The sequence below is a fragment of the Stegostoma tigrinum genome, chromosome 21, assembly GCF_030684315.1.
Source record: "Stegostoma tigrinum isolate sSteTig4 chromosome 21, sSteTig4.hap1, whole genome shotgun sequence".
Lineage (NCBI taxonomy): Eukaryota > Metazoa > Chordata > Chondrichthyes > Orectolobiformes > Stegostomatidae > Stegostoma > Stegostoma tigrinum.
In genome coordinates this window covers 19719382-19733537 of record NC_081374.1, presented here as the reverse complement: position 1 = coordinate 19733537, position 14156 = coordinate 19719382, and the positions used below count along the sequence as shown (strand labels likewise).

At 40.3% G+C, this 14156-nt stretch overlaps 1 protein-coding gene across 1 annotated transcript in view; it reads left to right on the top strand.

The window, feature by feature from the left end:
- The window catches only part of LOC125462884 (uncharacterized), a 47259-nt gene extending 40946 nt beyond the window's left edge, over positions 1–6313 (top strand). Inside the window, exons 4-5 of the mRNA XM_048553345.2 lie at positions 984–1124; positions 5275–6313. Of these exons, the coding sequence (XP_048409302.1) occupies positions 984–1124; positions 5275–5463 (330 nt within the window). The 3' untranslated portion in view covers positions 5464–6313. The remainder of the gene's footprint in view (positions 1–983; positions 1125–5274) is intronic.
- Positions 6314–14156: the final 7843 nt, after the last annotated feature.

The window sequence follows — 14156 nt, the reverse complement described above, 5'->3', positions numbered from 1 at the left end:
CCTTAAGCTGTCTCGGCTCAGAGCTCTAGAGTCTCTCCTCAGAATATCTCAACTTTACTTGCAAGATGCTCCTTAAAACTTGCCATTCAGAGCAAGCATTTGGTCTTCTGCTCTAATACCATAGTGTAGCTTGGAGTCTAATTTTGTTGCATACAATTGTTGAGAAACACTTCGCTAAAGGCACTACATAAATAAATATTGTTGTTGTTGCTGTTGTTGTGGCAATAAATCCACCAATTTTCTACTTGCCCTGTTGATGAATTGACACTTTACCACCCTACCGTGTGTCTCAATGGCAGGACAAAACTCAGCTTCCAAAGCCGACACAGGCGGTTCCTGGTGATAGGACGGTGAATATTCCAAAGGCAACATCAGAGCCGTGAGAGTGACGGTTGTTGTCAAGGCACCACTCCTTGGGTCACAAAGCTTCCTGAAAGGAAATCCCCCACACCTTCGCCCATCCTTCATCACCAGACAGCCTGGACAAGGAGGATTCTTCATTCCAGCTGGAAAGCTTAACACACCATGGGGTAACCATTCCATTGTTCAGGAAACCCCAGTAAAGTCATTAACCAGACATCTCAAATTTAATTACTTGGATTATATGAATCTCAATTCTGGTAGGCATGTGGCTGTGGTGCTACCATTATTGCCTTTGGAAATATTCTTTGACAACAGGATCATGCCAGATTACCATCCCTATTTCCACCGCCTCACTTCCCACCCTGTTTCCAGAAAGCTGGTCAAATTCAGCCATTTGGTCTTACTTTGGTAACAGTCATAGATTTGACAGTACGCGATTAGATTTATGGCATTAAATGTCCAAGGCAGCATGAATGCACTTACTGCTACATAGATGTATAAAGTCTCTTTATGCGAACATTAGCATTTAGAAATTTAAAATTTTTGATAGCTAGCTGGTATTCTTTGTAGAAAATTCAAACCAATTGTGTCACACTGAGATGATATTTCCTTCTTTCCAGACTGCTAAGGAGCATTCCAAACCTGGCTCCCCTAAGGTGCTAATCTCATTACTTGTCAGTGGATTGTTTCTTGCTGCAATGATTCTGGTTGGACATTATCAGATGAACAAGCGGTCCCAGAGCCCACAGAGCAAGAGACTGGTAATTGTCTAAACTACAGAGATTTATATATTCTATAACAATTAATAAAAATAACATTAGAACCGTTACAGGAGAATGTTTGTTTCCATTGATGTTGGGGTGTCTTGCTTTTGATTAGAGTGTATACGTGCACATGAAGGTGTGTGTGGAAAATGTGGGCAGACAATAATTTATGTAAAGTTCATAATTTCCTAAGTTGCTGTCAGTTTACAGAGAGGAGGTTCATCTGCTGAGCATCAGCCTCACTCAAAGCTTTGTTTCACATTATGGTATGTCTAGGGCTTGTGCTAGTTGCGTATAAATCTATCAATACAAACACAGCTGGAAAACAAAATCGATTGTTCAGCGTCAGCTAACTTGTAAACTTGCTAAAACGTGAGGAAGGAAATTGGTACAGAAGCAAATGTTCCCTTTTAAAGACAATTAACCAGATATCATCTAATTGTGGCATCAGGCACTCCCATCAATGAATCAACAAATTTAGCTCAAAAGTTTTGAGGCTTGTGCCATTTATTTCCCACTTTGTGATCCACCTAATGATGAATTTATAGACAGGCAGAGAAGGGAATATTTGTTTTATTTGTGTCTTATTAATTGCTGAAGCAATTTTGGTCTACGAAAGTCAATTGTTGATCACTTTGCATGGTAAATATAAAGTAGCATTGGAAAATACACATTTTGGAAAATGAGGTGTTTCTGATGCAGCAGATGTGACTCCAGAATGATGTGTTGCCTATCTGGTACAAGTGTAAAGATGGACAGCTGGAGGATGGTGAAATCAGAGGTCAAGGTTCACATTGATGCCAATGACATAATTACAAAGAGATGAGGCTCTGTATTACAATCACATGCTAGTGATAATAGGGATAGGCAGATAGAGTGGATGAATATGTGGTTAAAGAGTCACAGCATAACATTTTGTGGGGAGGGTTTGCTATTGCTGTTGGTAAGGGTTTAAACTAATTTGTCAACAGAATGGAACTTGGGCTGACATGAAATAGCAGGCAATACTAAGACAAGTACAGAAGAAGAACCAAGTCAGTCTGAGAGGTAGAGCCAATATTGTCAAGAGAAGATAAGGGAATGTGGCAAATTCAAATGCATTTATTTTAAGGCAAGGAGTCTATTGAGTATGGCAAATCGGTGAGAATGTTGATTGACTCATGGGATTATGATAGCATCACTATTGCAGAGATATGGTCGAGGAAGCATCAGGATTGGAAGTTCATATTCCAGGGTGGAGAATCTTCAGGCAGGACAGGGGTGTGGTGCAAAAGAGATAATGGTGTTGCAATATTGATCAAGGAGTCAATTACTGCAATAAGAAAGGATGACATCTTAGAAGGTTCCTCATAAATGAGGCTGTAAGAGTAAAATGTCAAATAAAAAAAAGAAGCAATCACATTGCTGTAAGTGCATTGTAGCCCCCCGAAACTGTCAGGGCGAGTTAGTAGAATAGATACATAGGAAATTTTCAGAGAAGTGATCCCATCTACGCAGCTGGTTGTTTCTATGAAAATGTTAGGCAGATTTGGCTTCCCCTTATCAAAATCATGTTGATTGTCCTTGATTAATCTCTGTCTCTCCAAATACACATTTATTCTATCAGATTTGCTTCCAATAGTTTCCTTCATACTAAGGAAGGAGGAAGGAAATGGACGGGTGTTACCCTTCTGCAGTTTCTGGGAACGTGCCATGGGACTATGGGGGTGGTGGGAGCAAAGGAGGAGTGGGTCAGGGTATCCCACAGAAGGCTGACAGGCGGGGGGGGAGGAGTGTGTGTCTGGTAGTAACCAAGACCCCAAATAAACCTTCCAGGTGAAGCAGCACTTTACCTGCACTGCACTCAATTTAGTCTACTACATTTTCTACTGACAGTGTGGACTCATCTACATTGGGGAATCAAAGTGAAGACTAGATGACGACTTCATAGAACATCTACATTCTGTCTGTTTTTAAAAAAAAGACCTTGAGCTTCCGGTTGCCTGCTATTTCAACATGCCATGTTGTTCCCTGGCCAACATCTCTGTTTTAGGCTGGCTGCAGTGCTCCAGCAAAGCTCCGCACACACTAGAGTTGCACTTGGGAACTCTACAGCCTTTTTGATTCAATTTGGAGTTCAACAAATTTTAGGGCTTGACGCACCTTCCCTGATGTCCTTGCCCTAACCCCCAACACACCATGCCTTGTTATCACATGGTATATTATTACACATATCACATTGTTAGCCACTAGTTATCCATTAGTAGCTATTCATTCTCCTAGGCTGATAATTACCTACTGTTTTGTGTGTCCAACTGTTATTACCTCTCTTTGGGTTCTATCTCTACCTATCATCTACCCCTGCCCCAACCCTATCTCCAGAATAAAAAAAACTGCTTCTTAGTTTTTCCTATCCTCAGTTCTGTGGAGGGGTTACTTGACCCAAAATGTTAACTCCAATTTCTCTCCACAGATACTGCCAGACCGGCTGAGCTTTTCCAGCAATTTCTGTTATTGCCATATTCAGGTTTCCAGTGATTGACAGATAACTGTCTCTTGGTCAGCCACCTCATTAACCTTTTACCTAGACTACTGAACATTATAAAGTTATAGCAAGAAAACAGAAAGATGTACCAGTTCAATTCCCATGTTACTCCAAAATCCCAGTGGTTTTGAAGATTATTTTATAATGCTGCTATGAAGTAACTTATGATGTTTTCCAGAATTTGGTACAAAATACCATATAAACAACAAACAGTAGGAAGACAGTAATTATTTCAAGTTGACAAACCTCCTGACCCACGTTTTCCAGCATTTTCTATCTTACTTTGTTGCCAAAGCAGTGTAAACTAACATTTTCAGCTGTCAACATTGGGTCATTTTTTTCCCTTCAATCATGGAAAAGCAAGAAAGGAGTTTCGAGCTAAAAATTTCAGTGGGAAGCTAGTTTGAAATTATTAAAATTCTTATTAAACACTTTTGAATTATAAAATGAAAACTGAGCGCATGATTCTAAATACATTCAGGGTGGGTTGAAGAGGTGAGAAATTCAATTTCAAAAATATCATACATTTCTAAAACGTTGAATTAGTCATTAACATTCCTGAAAGTCAGAAAAGTCGTGAGGCTGCCTGACCTGTCAATTCACTCTGCGTTCTGCCCACTTGAGCAGCATTATTACTAAAGAACGCCGTTGCTCATAGGGTTACAGCACCATTTGAAACTAACGTCGTCGGAAGCTGAACCAAAATCATCGTCACTTTTTGTTAATTAGCTCTTTTTAACAGCCAAACTCCATTGAGGTTCCTTGATTGTCATTAACTGTTAGTTTGAAATCCATTACAAAACCAAACGAGAAAGAGTGTTAAACAAAAACAGAAATTGCTGGAAAAGCTCAGCGGGTCTGGTAGCAATGGTACAGAGAAATCGATGTTCGTCCAGCGACCTTCTTCAGAACGGTTTTTGATTCGGATTTCCATCATCCGCAGTTTTTTCGTTTTTTTATTAAGACTGAGAAAGAGAGAGAGATTCGAATCAGTGTTTAAACTGTCACTAATAGAGCTGAGAAAAATTTTTGGTTAATTTGTAATGATCACATCCTCTCTCTCTCTCTCTTTTAGCAATCCCAATGTAGATATGTTTTCTTTCAACATTACATTGTGCGCATCACTCATACTGCTCCAGCAAGACTTAAGGGACAGTCACCTGCACGGGGAGTGGGAGCCCTCTGGTGGTCTCCGTTTAATTTATAGATCAGAGTCAACGACCATCAATGTGCACTGTAGGATTCCTGAACAGGAATGCACAGTTTTGACATTGACATCTGTAAATTTATATAAAGTAAATTGGGGACCAAAAGTCCACTTTTGCAAAACTGCTATATGTTTATTTTTAAGAGGTCGTTAGCCATAAATGTCTAAAATGAATTTGTACGATTGATTAGAGAGCGAAAGGCAACATTTCCACCAACGTTCTGCTTCCCCATTTATTTCTTGTCTTGACAAGAGCCCTTCAAAGTGTAACAGGCAAAGCAAACACCCTTGCTAGAATTACAGGTCACCAAAATGCAACAGCTGTGTCACCAGCGATGAGCTAGTGTTAATGTGTATCCCCGGCTCGGCAGCTGTGCGCGCAAGCAACAAATTCAGTTTGTCCTTTCTCTTTTAAGGATGAGGAGCCCGATGCACAGGATCATGATAGCACAATGTTTTCTGTTGCTTCAGAGGACCAATCAGTTGCAAATGAGAAGCCAAAACTGAATGGAGAGGCACAGGAGAATGGGGAGAACCAAAAAGCTACAGCAGGAGAGCCGACAGGAAATGGTCATCAGAGGAAAGAAGCAGACACAGAACTCTAATGCACAACGGAAAGAAATGGAGATATCATTGTCCGATTCTCTTAATTATGACCCCATGCCAGGTACTATACATTTGGCTTAAAGAAGTGAAGATAAGTCTTTTAATTGTAAGATGAAATTAACAGTTGCAAGGCTGCCCTTGTACTCTTTGACCTGGTTTTCAATTTGCTGTTCATAAAAGTAACGTGCAAATTGATTTTTCAGTGGCAGGTGGTGAACCTTGCAGTTAAAATAAGCTTCAGCACAAGATAACAAGGTGATTAATGGTTGCTGGTGTAGTGGGTCATTAAAGGCAGGATATAATTAATTAAGGTAATATGCAGGATGAATTTCTACATTTGAGCGCTGATTCAATACCATCACCTGATGTTGTTAGTGAAACGTTCTGTTTTCCCCATCAGTGAGATGCCTCAACTTGATGAGTTGATATCCAGTTGGAATAACGGCTTGTCAGATCACATTAGGTGCATTCAGACGCAAACACAAGTTAATGTACCCGGTGCGGCTTTCTCTACATTGGGGAAACCAAGCGGAGGCTTGGAGACCGCTTTGCAGAACACCTCCGCTCAGTTCGCAACAAACAACTGCACCTCCCAGTCGCAAACCATTTCCACTCCCCCTCCCATTCTCTAGATGACATGTCCATCATGGGCTTCCTGCAGTGCCACAATGATGCCACCCGAAGGTTGCAGGAACAGCAACTCATATTCCGCCTGGGAACCCTGCAGCCATATGGTATCAATGTGGACTTCACCAGTTTCAAAATCTCCCCTTCCCCAACTGCATCCCAAAACCAGCCCAGTTCGTCCCCTCCCCCCACTGCACCACACAACCAGCCCAGCTCTTCCCCCCCCCCCCCCCCCCTGCATCCCAAAACCAGTCCAACCTGTCTCTGCCTCCCCAACCGGTTCTTCCTCCCACCCCAAGCCGCACCCCCAGCTACCTACTAACCTCATCCCACCTCCTTGACCTGTCCCCTCCCTACCTCCCCACCTATACTCTCTCCACCTATCTTCTTTACTCTCCATCTTCGGTCCGCCTCCCCCTCTCTCCCTATTTATTCCAGCTCCCTCTCCCCATCCCCCTCTCTGATGAAGGGTCTAGGCCCGAAACGTCAGCTTTTGTGCTCCTGAGATGCTGCTTGGCCTGCTGTGTTCATTCAGCCTCACATTTTGTTATCTTGGAATTCTCCAGCATCTGCAGTTCCCATTATCTCTTTAATCGGAGATGCATTCATTCAAATGACTGTTTCCCTGTTGTACGACTGGCTTTGGAAGTCAAGTTTACCACATTTTATCCTTGTTATCCACTGACATGCCAGCCACAAATCCACACATTTTGCGAACGGGGCCCCAGACCCTATCAATTTATTTTTCCTCATTGACTCATCCGGCCTGATCTCGCAGTCCTTCGTGGTATGTAGCAAAGGTATCCCCGTCTTGTAATCTGTGGGGAGTCCGTGCCCATAACCCCCGCAGTAACGAGGATGAAGTGTATTGAAACTGCTAAACAGACAAGGGGAAAAATGTTAGTTTGTGCAATCAAAATATGCATTAAAAAGGCCTTTTTGTGGCTTAAGGTGTAATGTTATATTTCCACCACATCCCCACCGGTGTCACCATTCCGACAGGGAAGTGTCTAAACTGTCTCTTGGTCGTCATATTACCAAATAGCAAATTCACATATTGTGTGGAACATAAACAACAGAGAAATGCAGTTCTCTTGATTACGAGGACATGATGGGTCGAACGACCTCCTCCCTGCTGTAATCATTCAAAGGCTTTAAGTACTTTTTTATTTTAACTTGTTTGAGTAGTGAGCCCGTTGTTCATCGGTGTAAGGGAATTATATAAAGATTCACGAAAGTCTGCCAAGACATGAAACCATTAGCTGCACCCTTACTGTAAGTGACTAGATTCTGTAAAACGGTTTCATATGTTATGAAGAAAACAATGCAAGTGATGAAAGTGAATGAAATGCTGGCTGGTTGACAAATGGAAATAAAGTGGTTTTAATAAGAATTCACAACAATCAACTAGATACATCCTACATATTATTAGGTGACATCTTATTATCCACAGTACATTAGCCAGATTTCAAATAACTGTCCTCAACAATCTTACATTAACTATGCCTTTTTACCTGCAAATATTATTTGAGAGTGTATGCTGTGTTTACAATCTGACTTACACCATAAACTTTCAACTTAAATCTTCACTTATCCAAAGTGCTGACAGCTTTAGGAAACTTGGGAAAGGTTCACCTCAGTTACTACATTGCGTTCTGCAAATATGTATCTGCATTAACGTGAGGGGTGCTTGCGCCATTTTTCTAGGTCCCCCTAGTAGATGGACTAATACCTCAGTTGGTTTACATTAAGGCTGCCTTCAGTAGTGTGTGTTCCACGCTTATAGAATTTGATACAAACTTCCCACTACCACTAACATAAAGAAGGATTTAGAGAGACCTGTTTGTTTTTGAATGAAATGTTTTACCAAAAACTCAACTCGTTCTGAGAGCTGACCCATAGTACCAGATACGATAAGCAGATTGGAATTACAATACTTTCTACATATAACTGTCATCGTGGAGCCATAAATATGTTATAGTATACTAGAAAGTTAATTTCTAACGATCACTTTAGAATGTTATAGATTAAGTATATAAGTTAACTTAATGATCACAATTTAATTTTCTATACTACGTTAATACTATACAGTGTGATCATGTAACCAATGGCATTAGTTACATCCAATGTGATCTAGCAGGAATAAATAAAACAGATGGTTAGTGCCTACATCACTGAACTATATTTTAAAATGGTGAATTTATTTTCTTGAGCAGATCAGAAGGGGAATTAAAATCCTAATATAATCGATTTCTTGTGCAGGATTTTAGTATCCCTCAGAACTGAAAAGTGGATGCAGTGTTTATCATATTTGATAATTGAAATACAGTAATGTGTTAGTACTTGTACACCTTGCTACTGACAACACATACTTCAGACTTTTCGGCAATGGATCAATGCGTGCCTCTAAAATTTGACTTTCAGGCTAGATTTTAGAATTTTAAAATATGACATAACCTGTGAAAAAATATTTCACTTTTCTATGGGTGCATTTGTTTTTAAAAAAATATGTTACACACATGTTTTGGTTAAAAAATGACAAAACATGGTTTAAGGAAAAATAGTGTGTATAATCATGTTCATATGTTTTGCCTCAGCTTGCAATTTTTCTATGATTGCTGTGTTAAGATTACTAACATATAACCATTCACTGTGGTAAGATGTCTAAAATGTTAATGTTTGTCTGATATCTATGATTTATACTTCTAATCAAAAATAATAAAAGATGGTTAAAACAATTTAAGTTTCTGGTCTTGCATAGAACTATTTTTTAATTATTCAGACATATAATAATATTTAATAGATTCACTAATTTAAAAATTCTATTCAGTGCTGCAATATGGTTATTTTTCACCATGGTTCATTAAAATGCTTAATAAACATTTTTCTGCAATGCCAGCACATTATTAATTGACAAGCCCTAGGACCTTACAGCCAAACATCTGCTTGGTTCCTGTATCCTATTTATGTTATGGATGCCAAGCATTGTGTAATACATGAAAACACAGAACATGATGAGATTATCCATTGCTAGCCAGTATGGACCTTCCCTGACAGTGTGGGCTGATGAAGTGCAGTGGGTCAGCAACCATCAAAATGTAAAAGGTACTTGAAAATAACTGTGGGCATCAAATTGCTTTGCTTATTCAAATTCCCAATTGCAATATGAACAGGGTTAATTTCAGAGTATAAACATTTGGAATTACTAATGGAAGGGGAATGAAATTGGGTGGCACAGTAACTCAGTGGTTAACACTGTTACCTCATAGCACCAAAGACCTGAGTTTGATTCCAGTTTTGGGTTACAGTGTGTGGAGTTTGCATATTCTCCCCATCTCTGCATGGGTTTCCCCTCACAGTCCAAAGGTGTGCAGGTTGGGTAGATGGCCATGCTAAATTACTCCATAATGTCCAGAGATGTGCATGCTCAGTAAGTTAATCATGGTAAATGCAGGGTTACAGGGATAGGGGGGGAGGATCTTCAGAGGGTCACTGGAGACTCGATGAGCCAAATAACCATTCTCTGCACTGTAGACATTCTATAGAGGTATTTAAGTAAAAAAAAAAAGCTGTTGCATTGGTTACATTCTTTTTGAAAATGAAATGGTCTTGGATTCTTTTGGCTTTTAAGTAAAACTCTACAATCCAAAAATATCCAGACAGACAGGACTAGAGTCCTCTCTTTGATGGTTATTAAGTATCTTTAGCCAAACAAACAAGTTTTCCAGTTCCAATCAACTACCATGGTTCGCAACATATAAATAGCCTTAAATGTTCCTCAAAGTGTTAATTATTGTTTGGATTACATAATTTATGCATTACAATATTTTTAAAATGACTCTTTGCCTTTTTTTTATGCAAGCAAAGGAACTAAAGACTGTAACTGATTTGCTGAAAGTGATTGTAAGCTCTAGTGATACTTCCATTCAAGTGAATCAATTTCTTAGCTTACAAGTTTTACAATTATGAAAACATGTGATAGCTCAGCATATTCAGTAATTACATTATCCTTTGTTTAATTTAACAGCACAGTTAACAATGCAGTCGATTCGTGTGTGCCAATTGTCTGTGTTAGTACTTCCAGTTCCTGTGCAACTTTTGCCAAGGATTTCCTGTGCAGGTTTACGATGCTTCCTCCAGAATATTATTACTTAAAATACTTCAACAAAGTATGGAAACATCAACATTTTGTTGCTGCTCTGCCAGTGTACATACTGCATGCTTATCAGTGGCCAGATAATTAAAGATAAGCCATTGAAACTTGGTCTTTAACCCAGAGGACATTTGATAGTTCACTTAGTCTCAAATTCAACGAATATAAATATCAAGGTGTCTGCAGTTGTACGAAATGTACTGTTTCATCTGCTTAAAGCTTTGCATCTTTTCACATTGCAACGAGAGTCAAGTGGATGGACAAGTGGAATAAGTGAATTCATCTTTATGTTGGATATTTTGAGGAAAGGTGATGTTGAAAAACTGTTGTGCTATGCTGATAAGTTGTACCTGGTTTATGCGCGAAGTGGATGATCAGTACAACGGCATTAACTTGCCAGAAGATGCTAGTGCAAACAACTGCAGATTTAGCATTGAAATGTAGATGAGTTGCAATTTTCATGAAGTTGACTATGAGGGCTCCGCTCACCCATTTCCAATGAAAATATGGAGTGATTTGCCTAATACATAGCAAGTTCCAGGATGGATCAGAGACTGCAGAGTGGGTGCACAGGTTTCCAGACTTGTAAAAAGTGTTGTCATCCTTGGGGAGACTCAGAGGAGGGAGTATCTTCCCTACCCACAAGGAATATAGAGACTATCAGAACCTCCTGTCTCATCCTCCTGCAGCAACAGATCCCAATCTGATTTCTCCAAGTCTTCCATTCATTTCAGAAGGGAAACTCTTACCACAATGTTGATGACCAAACAGTCCCCTTTCTCCTACTAGGAGTTGAATAAGATAGAGTATTGCTGGGATTTTCAGGTGTTGTCTGCAAGAATATTTTAAAATTAATTTAGGTAGCATGTTGGTGAAGTTTAAACAAACTATTCCAGAAAGTCTCCCAATTATCTTTTTCAAATGTTCAGCAGCAAGTGAGCACTATTCTCTTACATGCCCCAAAGAATCACTCAAAATCTTTTGCAGTTATTTGTTCATTCTCTATCATCCGGTCACTCTTAGATGGTGCTAGGCCAAGTACTATCCACGAAAATATAGCATAGTCTCTTTAATGAGCAGTAGCTGACAATATACAACAGCTGTTCCTGGTTCCAGATCCAACTCGTTTATCAAGATGGCATCTTGCACTAGGAGCAGGTAAACCACCTCAGATGCTCTCTTACCACCAAAAATATCCAAAAGAACATTCCTCCAGGAGCATATACACTGCATTAAAACCAGTACCAAACAATGGATTAGAGTAGTCAACTAAATCCTTGCATTTCTTTAACGTGATGAAACTCGAGTGCTATGTTTATTTAATTATCTTTAATAAAGGAAACTCAATTACTTGACATTTTTCCATGTTCAATAACCTATTTTCAATTAAATTTTGTGGTGAAGTGCCATAGAGAGCAAATGGCTTGTTTCTGTGGACATCAGAATAGCACATAATAAAAATGCTAGCAAACAATTTGAGAAGATGAGATATATAATTTGTCTAGGGGACAAATATAATTTGATTGAAATTATAATAAGCTTGTTTTTTTTTAAGATTAGATTCCCTACAGTGTGGAAACAGGCCCAACAAGTCCACACTGCCCCTTGGAGAGTCCCACCCAGCCCCATACCCCTAAATGCCATGGGCAATTTAGCATGGCCAATCCACCTGGTCTGCACATCTTTGGACGGTGGGAGGAAACTGGAGCGCCTGGAGGAAACTCATGCAGACACAGGGAGAATGTGAAAACTCTGCACAGACAGTTGCCCAAAGCTGGAATTGAACCTGGGTCCCCCTGGTGCTGTGAGGCTACATTGCTAACCACTGAGTCACTGTGCTGCTCCCATTTTGTAAAATGAACTCTGAATACACTAATGATAAAATGTTAACAGTGCAAAAAATTACACTATTATATTTCATTGAGATATTTGAAGGTGATACATCTATAATTTTGAGTCTTATGTGCTGTATTATGGTTAATCATCAGTTGGTGGAAGGTAGATTCAGATTATATTGAAATTTCCTTGCATAGTAGTGCTGATGTTATATCAATTATGGATTTCATAGTTCCTTGCGTTAGTTGTTTTCTGCATTCCAAACTAATATTGTATTCAGGTTTGGCCTTCATTGAAATATCATAAATGCAAAATGAAAATGGAAACATCTGTAATTTTAATGGTCCAGAAAAATATCACACTTGTAGCTCTGAATTAACCTCCATTAATCTCTAGAAGAGATTTACCTGGATGTTGTCAGGAATGGAGGCTTTGAATTATAAGGGGAGTCTGAATAGACTGGGACTTTTTCACTGGAGAGTAGAATATGACCTCATAGAGGTTTGTAAAATAATGAGGGGTTTCAGTAAGATGAATGGCAAGTATCTTTTTCCTAGGGTTGGGGATTTCAAGACTCGGGGGCATATTTTTGAGGTGAGAGGAGAAAGATTTTAAAAAGACACGAAGGGCAATTTTTTTGCACAGGGAGTAGTTTGTATGCGGAATGAACTTCTAGAGGAAGTGATGGATGGAGGTACAATTACGATGTTTAAAAGACATTTAGATAAGTACATGAATAAGAGCTGTTTGGGTGGAATATAGGCCACGTGCAGGCAGGCGGGACTAATTTAGATTGGGCATATGATTGATTTATTGTCGCATGTACCGAAGTGCAGTGAAAAGCTTTGTTTATGAGCAGTTCCTAATTGGTTTGCAGTAGTTGGGCCAAAGGTTTTGTTTCTGTGCTGTATGGCTCTATGACTCTACAGAACTGATTTATTTGTTTAAATGTTTTCAGTTTTGCAAACTTTGACATTAACTATACAACTACACATAACTATTAGTAATTCTGAATTTGATTGTTGTTAAAAGCTTAACAGGAAAAGAACCTGAACTTAAACTCGGAGTCGATAAATTTAACTTCTTAATTTCTGTTGGATATGTTTAGCCATCTCATCTAATTCATTTGATCAAATGTCATGCTTTAGTTCTGTCTCTTGGTAAAGGAAAATTGTCTGCACTTCCAATCACTCTGCACATAAAAACACAAATTACTGGTGAAACCCAACAGGTCTGGCCTTAAGTTCACCTGGACCATCTCCAACACATCCCTCACCCCCTGGACGTCTCTGTCTCCATCTCAGGCAACCACCCAGGAACTGATATCCATTTCAAGCTCACCGACTCCCACAGCTACCTAGAATACACCTCCTCCCACCCACCTTCCTGCAAAAATTCCATCCCCTATTCCCAATTCCTTCGCCTCCGCCGCATCTGCACCCAGGATGAGGCATTCCACTCCCGCATATCCCAGATGTCCTCATTCTTCCAGGACCACAACCCCCCACCCCCTCCCCCACAGTGGTCGAGAACGCCTTCGACCGTGTCTCCTGCATTTTCCGCAACTCATCCCTCACACCCCACCCCCGCAATAGGCGCCAAAAGACAATCCCCTCATCCTCACATACCACCCCACCAACCTCCGCTTACAACGCACCATCCTCTGACACTTCCGCCATCTACAATCTGACCCCACCACCAAAGACAATTTTCCATCCCCACCCTTGTCTGCCTTCTGGAGAGTCCACTCTCTCCGGGACTCCTTGTCCGCTCCACACTTCCCCTCCAACCCCGCCCCACCCGGCACTTTCCTCTGCAACTGCAGGAAGTGCTACACTTGACCCCAAACCTCCTCCCCCACCCCCATTCTAGGCCCCATGATGACTTTCCACATCAAGCAGATGTTCACCTGCACATCTGCCAATGTGGTATACTGCATCAGCTGTACCCATTGTGGCGTCCTCTATATTGGGGAAACCAAGAGGAGGCTTGGGGACTGCTTTGCAAAACACCTACGCTCGATTCGCAATAAGCAACTGCACCTCCCAGTCACGAACCATTTCAACTCCTCCTCCC